This window comes from Phyllostomus hastatus, unplaced genomic scaffold, assembly GCF_019186645.2.
Source record: "Phyllostomus hastatus isolate PE091 unplaced genomic scaffold, TTU_PhHast_1.1 phas_scaffold_55, whole genome shotgun sequence".
Classification (NCBI taxonomy): domain Eukaryota; kingdom Metazoa; phylum Chordata; class Mammalia; order Chiroptera; family Phyllostomidae; genus Phyllostomus; species Phyllostomus hastatus.
In genome coordinates this window covers 13,502,468-13,514,623 of record NW_025334035.1, presented here as the reverse complement: position 1 = coordinate 13,514,623, position 12,156 = coordinate 13,502,468, and the positions used below count along the sequence as shown (strand labels likewise).

At 56.4% G+C, this 12,156-nt stretch overlaps 1 protein-coding gene across 3 annotated transcripts in view; it reads left to right on the top strand.

Annotated features, from left to right (window-relative positions):
• The first annotated feature begins 4,919 nt into the window (after positions 1–4,919).
• The window catches only part of LLGL1 (LLGL scribble cell polarity complex component 1), a 17,315-nt gene continuing 10,078 nt past the window's right edge, over positions 4,920–12,156 (top strand). For all 3 annotated transcript variants that reach the window (XM_045824300.1, XM_045824301.1, XM_045824299.1), the window contains exons 1-4: positions 4,920–5,119; positions 8,648–8,745; positions 10,760–10,841; positions 10,937–11,067. In XM_045824300.1, the coding sequence (XP_045680256.1) occupies positions 5,039–5,119; positions 8,648–8,745; positions 10,760–10,841; positions 10,937–11,067 (392 nt within the window). In that variant the 5' untranslated portion in view covers positions 4,920–5,038. The remainder of the gene's footprint in view (positions 5,120–8,647; positions 8,746–10,759; positions 10,842–10,936; positions 11,068–12,156) is intronic.

Sequence of the window (12,156 nt, the reverse complement as noted above, 5' to 3'; positions counted from 1 at the left end):
GCCAGGGATCCCCTGTGAGATTTTGCACATGCCAGCGCCCTCTGCCCTAGGACATTCCAGCTGGAGTCACCTGTCTTCCAGCTCTTCAGGGCTTCCTGTGGGCTCAGACCACTGGCTTCGTCAGCACAGCACAGCCCAGAGTGAGCTGTGTGGCCCTAGTGCTTCCACTCCAAGGTGGGACACTAGAAGCTAGCTCTGCCCTCTCCTGGACTTTTGTGAGTGAGGCCCTTTACAAAGTGTCTCATTTAGTTCTCACCACAGCCTCTAATACCCCACTTTGGGACCTAGGCTCATAGCTTGACTTTACCATGTACCAGCTGTGTGACTTTGGGCAAATTACTTAACCTCTCTGGCCTCAGTTTCTTCCTTTGTAAAATGGCCATAGGATGAAACGAATGACTGGTGCCTGGCACAGACAAGTGTTCGGTGTTGTTAAGTGGTAGCAATTATTACCCCATTTTGCAAATGAGTAAACTAAGGTCCAGAAAGATGAAGTGACAGAGGCAGGAACTTGTGCCACAGAGAGGAGTGAAGCACAGAGCTCTACCTTCCCACAACAGGCCTATGACAATGATTACCTGCTCAGCCCCTGGAGCCGGAAACTCCTGCAAGGGGCAGGTATACTTGAATCCCAAAGTTCTGTGGCCCAGCAAGAGCCAAGGAAAGCACATCACAATGCCCTGGCTCAGTGAGTTTTGGGGCTGAGCCCCCACAGCCAGGGAAGGCACAGCAGGCTGGAGGTCCAAAGACCCATGTTCTTATCCCCCATGTGACCTTGGGTAGGTCACTTCTTTTCCAAACCTCAGTTTCCTTCCTTATAAAATGAGGACAGGCTGGGTCTGCTCAACATTCCCCCTGCCTGTTGGGCTTTTCTTTCACTGATGCCCAATCCACTATTCACCCTCTGTTGATTGAGGGCCCCAGATCCACTACTACCTCCCCTACCTGGGCCGTAAAGAGCGCCCTTAGAGCCACCTTCACTTAGCGCACTGCACAGGATGAGAGGCTCACCGGCCCCTTCTCTCCACTCAGGCTCCCCAGGAGCCTCCTGGCCCGTCCCCAACCCTGCATGCTTTTTTCCCTCTTCTTCCAGTCCAGGCCCCACCTCCCCCACCTCCCCTACCTCCAGCCCAGACTCCACGCCAGGAACCCACTGCCTGCCAGGCGCCTGGGGGAACCACCAAGCAGAAACTGCTTGTATGGTGTGGGCACAGAGGAGGGCTATGGCCTCAGCTGGGACCTGGGCCAACTCCTGGGGACAGGGTCCTCTCCCCTCCACCCGAGTCTCCTTCTGCTCTTTGCTGCCCCAAACTGGCCTCCATGTGGGACTTTCCCCCTTGTCATCCCTTCCCCTCCTTCCCTCTGCAAGTGACCTAGGCAAGTTACTTCTGTACCCTTAGCTTCCACTTCCTGTCCGTAAAGTGGGATTGTCCTTGTTTCTACCTCCAGAGCCATTGTCGCAAGCATTCAAAGAGAGAAATGACAGATACAGCATTTATCTCTAGACACCCTTGATGCATGCCAGCCTGTCTCCAGGACACTCCTCACCCACCTGCCCCCACCATCTCATCAATCACAACTTCCTGTGGACTTGACTCCTAAATAGCATGAATTGTTTCATTTTTTTAATGAAATATTTCAAACACAGTGAAAAATAAAGTAACAGAAGCACCCACTACCTATACACATTAACATTTTGTCATACTTACTTCAGATCTTGTTTTAACTTACATAAATATTTTCGAATTGTGTTGAGTACCTACTGCATGCCAGGCACTGTTCCGTGCACGGGGAACACAGCAACGAACAGCATTAAAAATCTAGCCCTCAGGAAGCACATTCTCAAGCTGGGAAGACATGTAAAATAAAGGTGTCAGGTGGGCAACAAGAGGGACAGAAACAGGCAGGGGAGGGCGTCCAGAATGGGGGAAACAGGTCAGGGAGGCTTCCTGTAGCAAGTGTCATTTAAGTCATGACCAGTATGAAGTGAGAGATTTGGCTAAGTGAACCCAAGCATTCCAGGCAAGGAACGAGCAAGTGCAAAGGTCTTGAGGCAGACGCTTGTTTGATGCACCTGAAGGATGCCAGCATGTCCTGGAATGAGAGTCCTCAAAAGAGCTGGCTTACCAGGTACAGAGCCTGCCCGGCCCTGTGCTCAACTCCTGTCCTGAATCATCTTGACATTTTATAGATGAGGAAACTGAGGCCAAAGGTAGGCAAGTGGCTTACCTGGGGTCACCCAGCTAGCAAGGGGATGGCTTAGGATTTGAAGTCAGACCTAGTTCCCACCTCAGAGCTGGGATAGGGTCCTGGGGTGGCCTAGGAGGAATGAGGGAAAGAGAGGCCACCTCATCTAGGAAACGTCTGAAGGCGGCAGGTCCTCGCTAGCCTGAGGTTGACCTGAATTTGCAGGAGGGAGCAGCTTTCCTTCCAGTGCTACTGACTCAGGCAGCCTCCTCCTCCATCCCCCATGATAGGTATAGGGGTGCCTAAAGTCACTGATGACTCCGTGCTCACACCCTTGCTTGGGCTCTCCTGAGCTTCCAATTCCTACCTCAAGCAATGAGCAGATGTGGCAGGGCAGCCTGGCTTTGTTGCCTTGGGCTACCCTGCTAATCCCAGGCCTGGACTGCTCCAGCTCAAGGGGAGGGAAGACAGTCAGTGCTCCAGACCCCAGCCTGGGGGATGGTCCCCTCCCAGGGCCATTCCTGCACCCTGCCTGGCTGCATGGGCTGGCTGGGCCCATCTGCCCAGGTCTTGATTTATCCCCATGTAAATGTACCTCATTTGTACCTCAGTATACCAGCTGAACCCCCATCAACCTGACTGTAGGAGGGCTGGTGTGCCTCAGAGTCACTTGGGAAAGGCCCGACTGAAAACTCAGATCCTGGGATCCCACTCTACGGGCATTCACATTTGGTGGATGTAGAGTCTGTATTGTTAACAAGTGTGGGGGGATTCTGGCATTTCGAGGACCCCTACTTGCCAGCAGACCCTTCTCTATCCCTCTACCTGTTTCAGCTCACCTTCCCTGGATCACATGCTTCTGCTGGTGTCCTATGAGCCCCCATCACAGCACAGTGAACTCATGGTGGCTGTGGTCCCCACTCAGCTCGGTCCTGCCCCCTAGACTGTGAGCTGAGTGGGGATGCTTATTACCTGCTGACTAAGTCCCATCTCAAAGACTGGAGACTGAGGAAGGGCAGGGATTTGCCCAGGGTGACAGAGAAGAAGAGCTTAAGTAGTTATTAGTAAGAACTCTAATGACAGCTAACACTTACATGGCTCTTCCCGTCTGCCTGGCACAATTGAAGGGCTTTACAAATACTAATTCATTTCATCTTCACAACAGCCCTTTGAGGTAGGCACCAGTATTATCCACATTTTTACAGCTTCTAAATTGTGAAGTTGGGATACCAATGATCAGAGTCTTAGCACTTCCCCACCCAAGGCCCTCATTTTGCAGAAGAGGCACCTAGAGCTCAGGTCTTGTCCGTGGGTGGCAGGGCAGGGCCCAGAACCCAGGCCTGAGTTACCTGTGCTAAGTGTGGGATGAGTGGTGGCCCAATGGGGCTGACCCCTCTCAGTCCAGCCAGCTCTGCCCAGGGCTGAAGCCAACACCCCTCTTGCCTTAACCCATCTGTCTCAACATCCTCATCTGTAAAACTGAGGTAACATGGATGCCTCCCTCACGGAACTGTTGAGAGCATTAAATCAGTTGAAATGAGGAAAGCGTTTTGAATAGTGCATACCACATATCAGGCTTTGTTATTCTCCACATGTTCCCCCTTCTCACCATACTGCTCCACGCCCCACCCCTCTGCCAGATCCAGCCCCCAGCTCAGGGAGGTGCTGAGCAGGGCTGTCATGGGTGGAGGGGCAGCCAGGCCCCTGTTGCTTGGCAGCTGCCTTCGTGGGTCAGCAATCAGGCTGCCTCCTTTGACACAACTGCTGGGGTTGGGACCTGGTGCGCCGGCCCCCACCTACACTTCTGACACCTGGGACCTGCCCAGCCCTTCTTAGCCTAGGGCTGCCTATCTTCAGCCTGGAAAAAAGGGTTCAGCCTCGAGGTCATTGTCCAGATGAGAAAAGGCCTGGAAGGAGGGTGGGGACAAGTTCATTGTCCCCCAGAGAGTGGAGGCACAGCTGTGTTTTTACACTGTTCCTGGCAAGGGAGGCCCTTTCCCATCTTGGAAAAGCCCACATCCAATCTCAGAACCTTCCCGACTGTGCCCTCCTGAGGAAGAACCACTCTGCTGGGTCTCTGTTCCTCTTTTTTAGCTGGTGGAACTCCTAAGAACCCCTTGTACTCCCACATAGAGCGTTATGGTCAGTTCCTGAGGGATATGTAGGAGTTCCCTAAGGGCTGTGGGCTGAGGGCCTTTCTAATTCATTACGTCTTGATCACACAGCTGGGGCAAAAAGCATGTCGGTGGGAGGTGTTCTGGCACCCGGGAGAACAAAGTGGTGTCCCAGGAAACTTAAACGTTGGGCCAGTGGCAAGGATGAGGAAACTGAGGCTGAGGGGCCAGGGAGTTGCACCAGTCAGAACTCTTCTGGCTTTCGAGATAAGGCTGCTTCGTTACCTGAGCAAGCACGTCTCTCGCTGGTTGGAAGAGGGAAAAGGAGTCCTCTAGGTTAGGCAGCACACACCAGCGCTTCCAAAGCTCGCTCCTTGCTGCCCACGCTGGAACCTTAGCTTGCGGACTACAAGTCCCGGCAGGCCCCGCGCCGCCGCGCAAGCTCAGCAGAGGCCCCTTTGCGATCCTAGAGAAACGTCAGGGCCCTGTGTTCCCCCACTGTCTGGCCTGCAGGGGCGGGGCTGGCGCCTTGAGGGCGTGCCTATTGGTCGGTGGTGCGTCAGTCGCGCTCCGTGCCCCCCGCCCCGTGAAGGCTCCGCCTCTCACGCCGGAGCCTGGGCCGCCTGGCGCACCTCCTGGCTCCCCGCCTGCGCCTCAGGATCAGCGGGGCCGTACGGCGCATCCTGCGGGAGGCACCGGTGGCGGTGGCGGGCGCGACGCCCGCAATTAAACCCAAGATGATGAAGTTTCGGTTCCGGCGTCAGGGCGCTGACCCGCAGCGCGAAAAGCTCAAGCAAGAGCTCTTCGCTTTCAACAAGGTGCGGTGGTGGCGGCCCGGCCCGGGCTGGGCGGGAGGGTGCGGGCCGGGGCTGGGAGCCCGGGGTTTGAGCCACGTAGGGCCCGAGGGGAGGGAGCGCCCGGCTGGAGCGCGGTGCGGGGCCGGGGCGCTTCTCGGTGGGCCCCACTTCATGCCTCCGCTCCCGCTCCGATTTCTGGGTGGCTCTGGGGTCGCTCACTGACTTTCCGGGTCTGCCTTTCCAGGTTTCTGTGGGCCTCACCGGCCCTGTTTCTGCAGGTCTCTGTGTCTCTGCGTCTCTGCCCCTCTCTCTGTGGCCGCCTCCCTGTTCTCAGTCTTTCGCCGTGTGTCTGGGGAGGGGTTGTCCCTGCGTATCTCCTCTCTGTTTTTCTTCATCTCTCTGTCTCTTTATTTCTCTTTCTGTCTTCACATCTGAGTCTGTCTCTGTGTGTCTGTGTGGGTCTCTCGAATTCTCACTCTGTCTCTTTTTATTCCTCTTTGGGGGCTCCTCCACATCCCTCTTAACCCTCGGGGCACCCCAGGGCTGGGGTTTGTTTTGCTTTCACACCCAGGTTGCGAGAGAGGGGTGAGGAGAGGAGGCAGATGTTGGGGGGTGGGGCTGGGAAATCCCTTCCAGGTTCCTCTCCTCCCTCCCCCAGGGCATTAGACTCTGCCTTCCTCTGCTATGCGGTGCCCTGCCCTGCGGGGGGGCTCCAGGGGAAATGCCTGGCTGTGTACCCAGCGGCACATGAGGTGCCTCAGTTTCCCTTGAAATGGAGCCACTTTCCTCCCTGTTGTGGACTCTGACTTCCTGTGTCACTTGGGCCCTGCAACCTAGACAGAGGTGTGGGTGGAGCGCTGTCCCTCCCTTCTTTCCTAGAGCACTGGTGGGAAAAGGCCTACTTTCAGCCACCGCCCCTCTCTGCACTAAAATGTGGTAGCTAGAGCCCCAAGTGTGCCCCTTGCTAACTCCTCCCAGGATGTCAGGTCTACCCTCAAAGCCCCTGGATTGCCTCCCTCCTCATGGGGATCTGAGTTGTTAGCCCCATCACACAGGTTAGAAAATCGAGGTCGAGATAGGGTGGTGACTTGCCCTAAGTCAGAGATGGAGTTGGGTCACTTTGTTCTTGCTTCCCCTTATTAGTAAAGATTTGACTTTAGTTTTGAGGGGCAGCTGTGTTCTAAGAGGAAACTTGTCTAGGAGGAGGCTCTGGGATGCCTGGGCCTGGTGTGGCTGAGGCACCAGGATGTTTCTTGGGGCAGGCTGAATTTTTGATGTGGTGGGGGGTGCTGCCAGGACCCTCAGACTTGGTTGCCAAGAACCCACCAGAAGCCTCCAGGGCCTGGAGGAAAGGGGCTCCCGGATGGCTCCCTTCCTGTGCTGGTGGCTAAGAGGATGAGCCCTGTGAGGTGAGAGAAAGGTGGTAGGGGCAGGCACTGGGCTAAGGTGTCACTTTCTCAGCCAGTGAGTTGGGGTGTGAAGTGGGGGCCTGCAACAGATGGTGGGGAGGGTCTGAGACTCAGCGCCCCTTGGCTGGCCATAGTTTGGCAAAAGGTGAGGGCTCCCCATTAAGGAGAGTGAGGCCCCATTCTGTATGGGCAACAATAATGGGAGGAGGGTGGTCTTGGGCAAGGGTCTTGTTCACCAGACAGAGAGGGTGGTAGGTGATCACTAGCGACTAGATCCCAAAATAATATTTAAAAAGAGAGAGAGAATAGATCCTAGTTTCTCTAGTGGGAGTGGGAGAATGGGTCAGGGGCAAACATCAACTTTGGACTCAGTCTTGGGCCCACACCTCAGCCCCATCTTCACGTTGTCTGTGGGATGTGTGCTCTGTGTCAGCAAATACTGAGCACCTCCTGTGAGTGAGTTCTTCTAGGTGCTTGGAGCACTGCAGTGAACAAAAGGGACAAACATCACTTGGGGCTGATGTCCTAGTAGGGGAGACAGTGAAGAGCAAACAAAAGAGTAAAATATGCAGCAGTTTGGGTGGTGGCCAGTGCTGTGGATAAAATTAAGTAGGGTGAGGGCCTGGAGCCCATGGACAGGAATGGATGCTATGGCCAGGGCGGCTTGGGGGCTCTCGTAGGAGCTGACTCCCAAACTCAGACCTGAGTGATGGGCAGAAGCTCACCCTGGGGAGCACTGGTGAGGTGCATTCCAGGCAGAGGGGTAGTAGCAGCAAAGGGCCTGAGGCAGAAACCTGCCCAGTAAATTGAAGATGAAAATGCAGTGGGCCTGGAGTCAAGTGAGCTGGGGAGAGAGTAGGAGGAGGCCAGAGGCCAGATGTGAGAACTCAGCTTTGATTCAGAGTTAGCTGGGAGCCCCAGGGGATGGGGAGAGGTTCCTGAGCAGAGGAGGGAGGGTCTGGCCATACCTGGTCAGGTCCAGCATTGGCATGGCAGTGCTGGTGGGACAGGGAGGCTGCCTCCCACCCTCAGCCAAATGGGCAACTGTGCCTTCTGGTGGACTCACTGCCCCCAGTGCCCAGATGGGAAACTGAGACTTGGAAAGAGCTATAACTATCCTAAGGCCAAGCCAGCTAGCTGTCCAGAGGGCTCAGTCCTTGCCTGGATGGGCTGAGGCAGGAGGGAGGCTGGGTGACAGGACTGGGAACACATTACAAAACATGTGTCCCTGCTGAGGCAGCGGTCAGGAGGTACCCACAGTGCACAGATGGTTTACCACACTGGTGTTGAGGATATGGGGTGCAGGCTTCTCAGGGTGGGGCTTCCCAGCTAAGCCTTGGGAGTGTATGAACTTTTTGGGTGGGTGGGCAATGGAGGAAAGCCCAGGCTGGGCTGGTGGGGCTGGGAGCAGTCTGCACTGGGACTGGCCCTGCCAGGAGCAGAGGCCCGGGTGGCAGCCAGCCCATTAATACCACCAGCACACGGACCCCTTCACACCATCCCCACCCCCAGTGGGGGGAGGGAATCTTGTCACTCAATTTCCACCAGGGGAACCCAAGTCTGGGAGGTGGGTGATACCTTCAGGGACTGGGCAGGAAGCTCCTCTGGCCCTCTATCTCCCTGCCTGACTGTGTAGGTTGGGGTGAGGGTACCTCTTGAGGCGAGTGAGTGTCAAGAGCCTCTGCACAGAAGAGTATTGAGTATTGGCCTCTGATTTCTATGTGGGGCCTTTGTGGGGAATGCCATGAACCTCTCAGGGTACCCTGGACAGCTTGACACATCACCAAGCTTCAGTCTGCTTCTAGGACTGGGGTGCAGAGCATCCCCTGGGACAGGTGAGGTCCACTTCTGAACCTTGCTCTCCCTGTCTGTGCTAGAGCTCTGCACACAGTGGGATGAACACAGGTGCTGAGAGGGATGGGGACTTGGCCTGGGCCTCTGCTGGGCCCAGGGGCTCAGACCCTTCTGTACCAACTGGAGGTGTAATTGTCCATTTCACAGTTAAGGACACAGAGCACAGGTGGACCCAGCTTGAGTCTCCATGTATAGCAGCAGCAGAGCCTGAAGGCTGCCTTGGGGTGGGCCTCAGGGTGGGCTGGGGGCAGCCGTGCTTGTGCAAGTGCCCTCCCCTCCCCCACAGACCGTGGAACATGGCTTCCCCAACCAGCCCAGCGCCCTGGCCTTCGATCCCGAGCTTCGCATCATGGCCATTGGCACCAGGTCTGGGGCCGTCAAGATGTATCCTTTGCGGGACGCATCCTTGGGGGCTGTGAGGACCACCTGCCTGCAGCTCCCTGTGTGCTGAGCTCCTTGGGCAGGGCCCAGCCTGTACAGCCATGCACAGGTGTCTGGATCCTGGTGGGGGCTGGTGCAACTTCTACCCCGAGACACCTCCTTATAGAGATCAGGGAGCGGGGCTGAGCTTACAGTGGTCACAGCTGTCCCTTGCTGCACTTCAGCCAACAGGGTGGCTGGGGCATGGTGCTGGTCAGTCTCAGGACCTGGTAAGGTTGGTGGATGCACCAGGGTCACACAATGGGCCTTTCCCTGGTGACTGGGCACACATATGTTTATGAATGTGAGATACATGTGTTCAGCCAAGGGGCTGGGGGCAGTGCCAGGCTCAGCGTGGAGAGCAAGGCTCAGCCCCCACCTGGATGCTGGCGGTTGCACAATGGGCTGTGTGTGCTGCACAAAGCAGGCATTTTCTCTGTAAGCTCGAGGTGGGGTGGGGCAAGCAGACAGCTGAATGCCTTCTTGACTGGTGTGGAGCATCCCACTTCCACTGCCTGCAGTGAGCCCCCTGCCACTCAGGGAAACTGAGGTACAGAGCATCTGGTGGCTGCTTGGTGTAGGGTGCCCACCTCCACCCCTTCCCACATGACCCTCTGGGTCGTCAGTGTCCTCATCAGGGATATCAGGTGGCACAAAATGAGTAAATGCTTGTAAAGCAGAGGGGAGGGAAGGGGTGGGCATTGGGGCCTGCAGCTGGTGGGCTTTCCTACACTAGGGGGTGTGGCTGGGCTGGCTGGACGGTCCCTCCCCCCACTGACCACAACCACAAGACCACACCAAGGCCACCTGCTTCCTGGCCTGCTACTCCTGCCCCCCAAGGTGCTGTCCTGTCCCACACACGTGTTGTGTTGCTATAGTTGGTGTCTCATTAGTGCCCTGTTCCATGAGGCTCTGTTAGCCTCTTGAGCTGGCCTTCCTGCTGTCCTGGTCTGTCTTGGGCGCTGGCTCTTCTGTCTTAGAAAGAACTGTTGTACAGACTAGGAGAGCCTCAGAGGAGACCAGAGCTCTCCTCTTGCCCCTCCCTCCTCCCCACAAACCACCCCTAGGCTGGGAAACTGAGGCTTGAGAAGAAGGCCTTAGACAAAAGCTGCCCCTCCCCCGTCTCCTTGGCGACTTTGGTTCCTACCCAGCACTCCTGCCCCCTCTTTTGTCTTCTGTTCTGTGTTCTCCCAGCTCCTGCAGGGAATCCCAACTCCAGCTCCAAGCAACGGTTTGGCTCCTGCTTCATCTCTAGGCAACGCTGCTGACCCCTCCCTTAGCCTGTCTCCAGGGCCCCCTAGACCCAGCTGTCCACTGTCAAACCTGGAATTGCTGGGACTCCGGTACTGATGCCAGGCACTTGAAGCAGGTCACCCAACCTCTCTAAGCCTCTGTTTGATGGTTTGTGAAATGCACAGGCCTCAGTCTCTCCTCTCTCGGTGGTGCTGCTGGGAAGGCTGGTTTCCTTGCCCGTGGCTGGTGTTGGGCCTGGAACTGTGCAGGGTGGCAGCCTGGACTCCTCTCTACCTATGGCTTCCCTTGCCAGGTCCTGGCCTGGCCTCTCCGCCTGTGCAACATGCCCATGGGGCTAGCTCTCGTGCGTAGGCACATGTGAGGCTGGCACAGGGTGGGGCCCAGGCCGTGTACCAGGACTGAGCCATGTGTGCTGAGCGTGTTTTAGTTTCACTTGCCTTGTGTCGGCCCTATAAGGTGGAAGTCCCTATCCCATTTTGTAGATGAAGAAGTGAGGGTCATGCCACAGCATGACTTACAGGAGCTGATTAGAGCCTGCATTCTGAGCTTGAGGATAACTTGGGGGTGCTAAACAGTGCTTTTTCAGGGAGGGAGACCCACCTGAACTCGGAGGACTCCTGGATAGGCAGGCCTGGCTGGGACCTGTCAGAATGGTCCTGGAGAAGGAGGAGGCTTGAGTATCTCAGCCTGTACCTGCTGCTTTCTACCCTTGACCCACCCTCAGCTATGGTGCACCTGGCGTGGAATTCACAGGCCTACACCGAGACATGGCCACAGTCACCCAGATGCACTTCCTGCCTGGCCAGGTGAGCCTCTGCCGCCACCATTTGGCTTGTTTGGGGCCCCCAGATTCCCCCTCTCTGTCCCACCAGCCCAGTCCTGGTCTCTGCTCACCCACCAGGGGCGCCTTCTGACCCTGCTGGATGACAGCAGCCTGCATCTTTGGGAGATTGTCCATCAGAATGGCTGTGCCCACCTGGAGGAAGCGCTCAGCTTTCAGCTGCCCAGTCGGCTGGGTTTTGATGGTGCCAGGTACTGGGGGACTTGGCCACTGTCTGGCCGTCCGGCTCTACATGGGGGGCCAGCCTTGTAAAGGCATGGTGGGAGGATGGGAAGCTACTTTGGGGGCTGGGGTTTATGGTGGTGGGGTACGTTGAGCTTAGCCTGGGTGCCAGAAGGCAGTGTTTGGACCCCTCTTCAGTAAGATGTGCTGTGTGGACTTGGTGAGTGTTAGAAGGGGAAGTCCAGCTGAGCCTGAGGTGAGCAGGTGGGGTTTGTGCTGCAGAAGCACCGGAACACCAGCAGGTGCGGGACAGGAGGGTGTGCGTTGTATCCCAGACTTCTCATGCCTGGTGGGTGGGCCTGCACTCCCTGTAGTGGTGGGGGTGTCTAGGGCAGGTCTAAGCTGAGCTGACATCAGCAAAGATCCCTTGGTGTCTCTAACTGGGCTAGACTGGCTATAGTATACACAGTGAAAGGGCAGGTTTGGGCGTAAGGGGGGGTCCTGCCATGCTGTGCTATGTGAGGTACTAACAGGATGGTCCAGGGGACAAGGGAGTGTCTTGGACTTCTGATGAGAGTATAAGGGGCCTCTCGGTCCCTGGCCCTGCTGGCTCTGGCTGAGATGGCCAGAGTGGGTGAGTCCTTCATGCTGCAGAAGCCTTGTCCCCAGTTCAGTGAGAGGCTTGTATTGCTCCTGCTGAGGGCTGGATGACAGCCCCATCCAACTCTAGCCCAAGGGTGGATGACTGGGTCTCCCAGCCTTTGCAGGCAGGGTCATCTGGGGCTCCCCTGAAAAGTCAGGGAGACCCCCAGAGGGCTGGTGGGGTTCTTGGGTAGGGCTCAAGGGAGTTGTATGTTCTTGGCCTCCTAGGCCTGGCCTGGGCAGTAGCCTGGTTCCTGCCTTTTCCTCCTGGTTGGTGGGAGGAGCTTGGGAGCCCATCTCCAAGACCTGGGGAACCTATATTTATTCCTCTCCCCTCTGACATCGTGATGAATAATTGAGCAAGTTAATAACAGTGCCATTACTGTTGGCTTCCTGGTTCACCAGCCCACTGGATGATCAGAGTCCAGTGAGTACAGAGGGGACGAAATGAGCTACCAGCAGCTCAGCACTCTCTG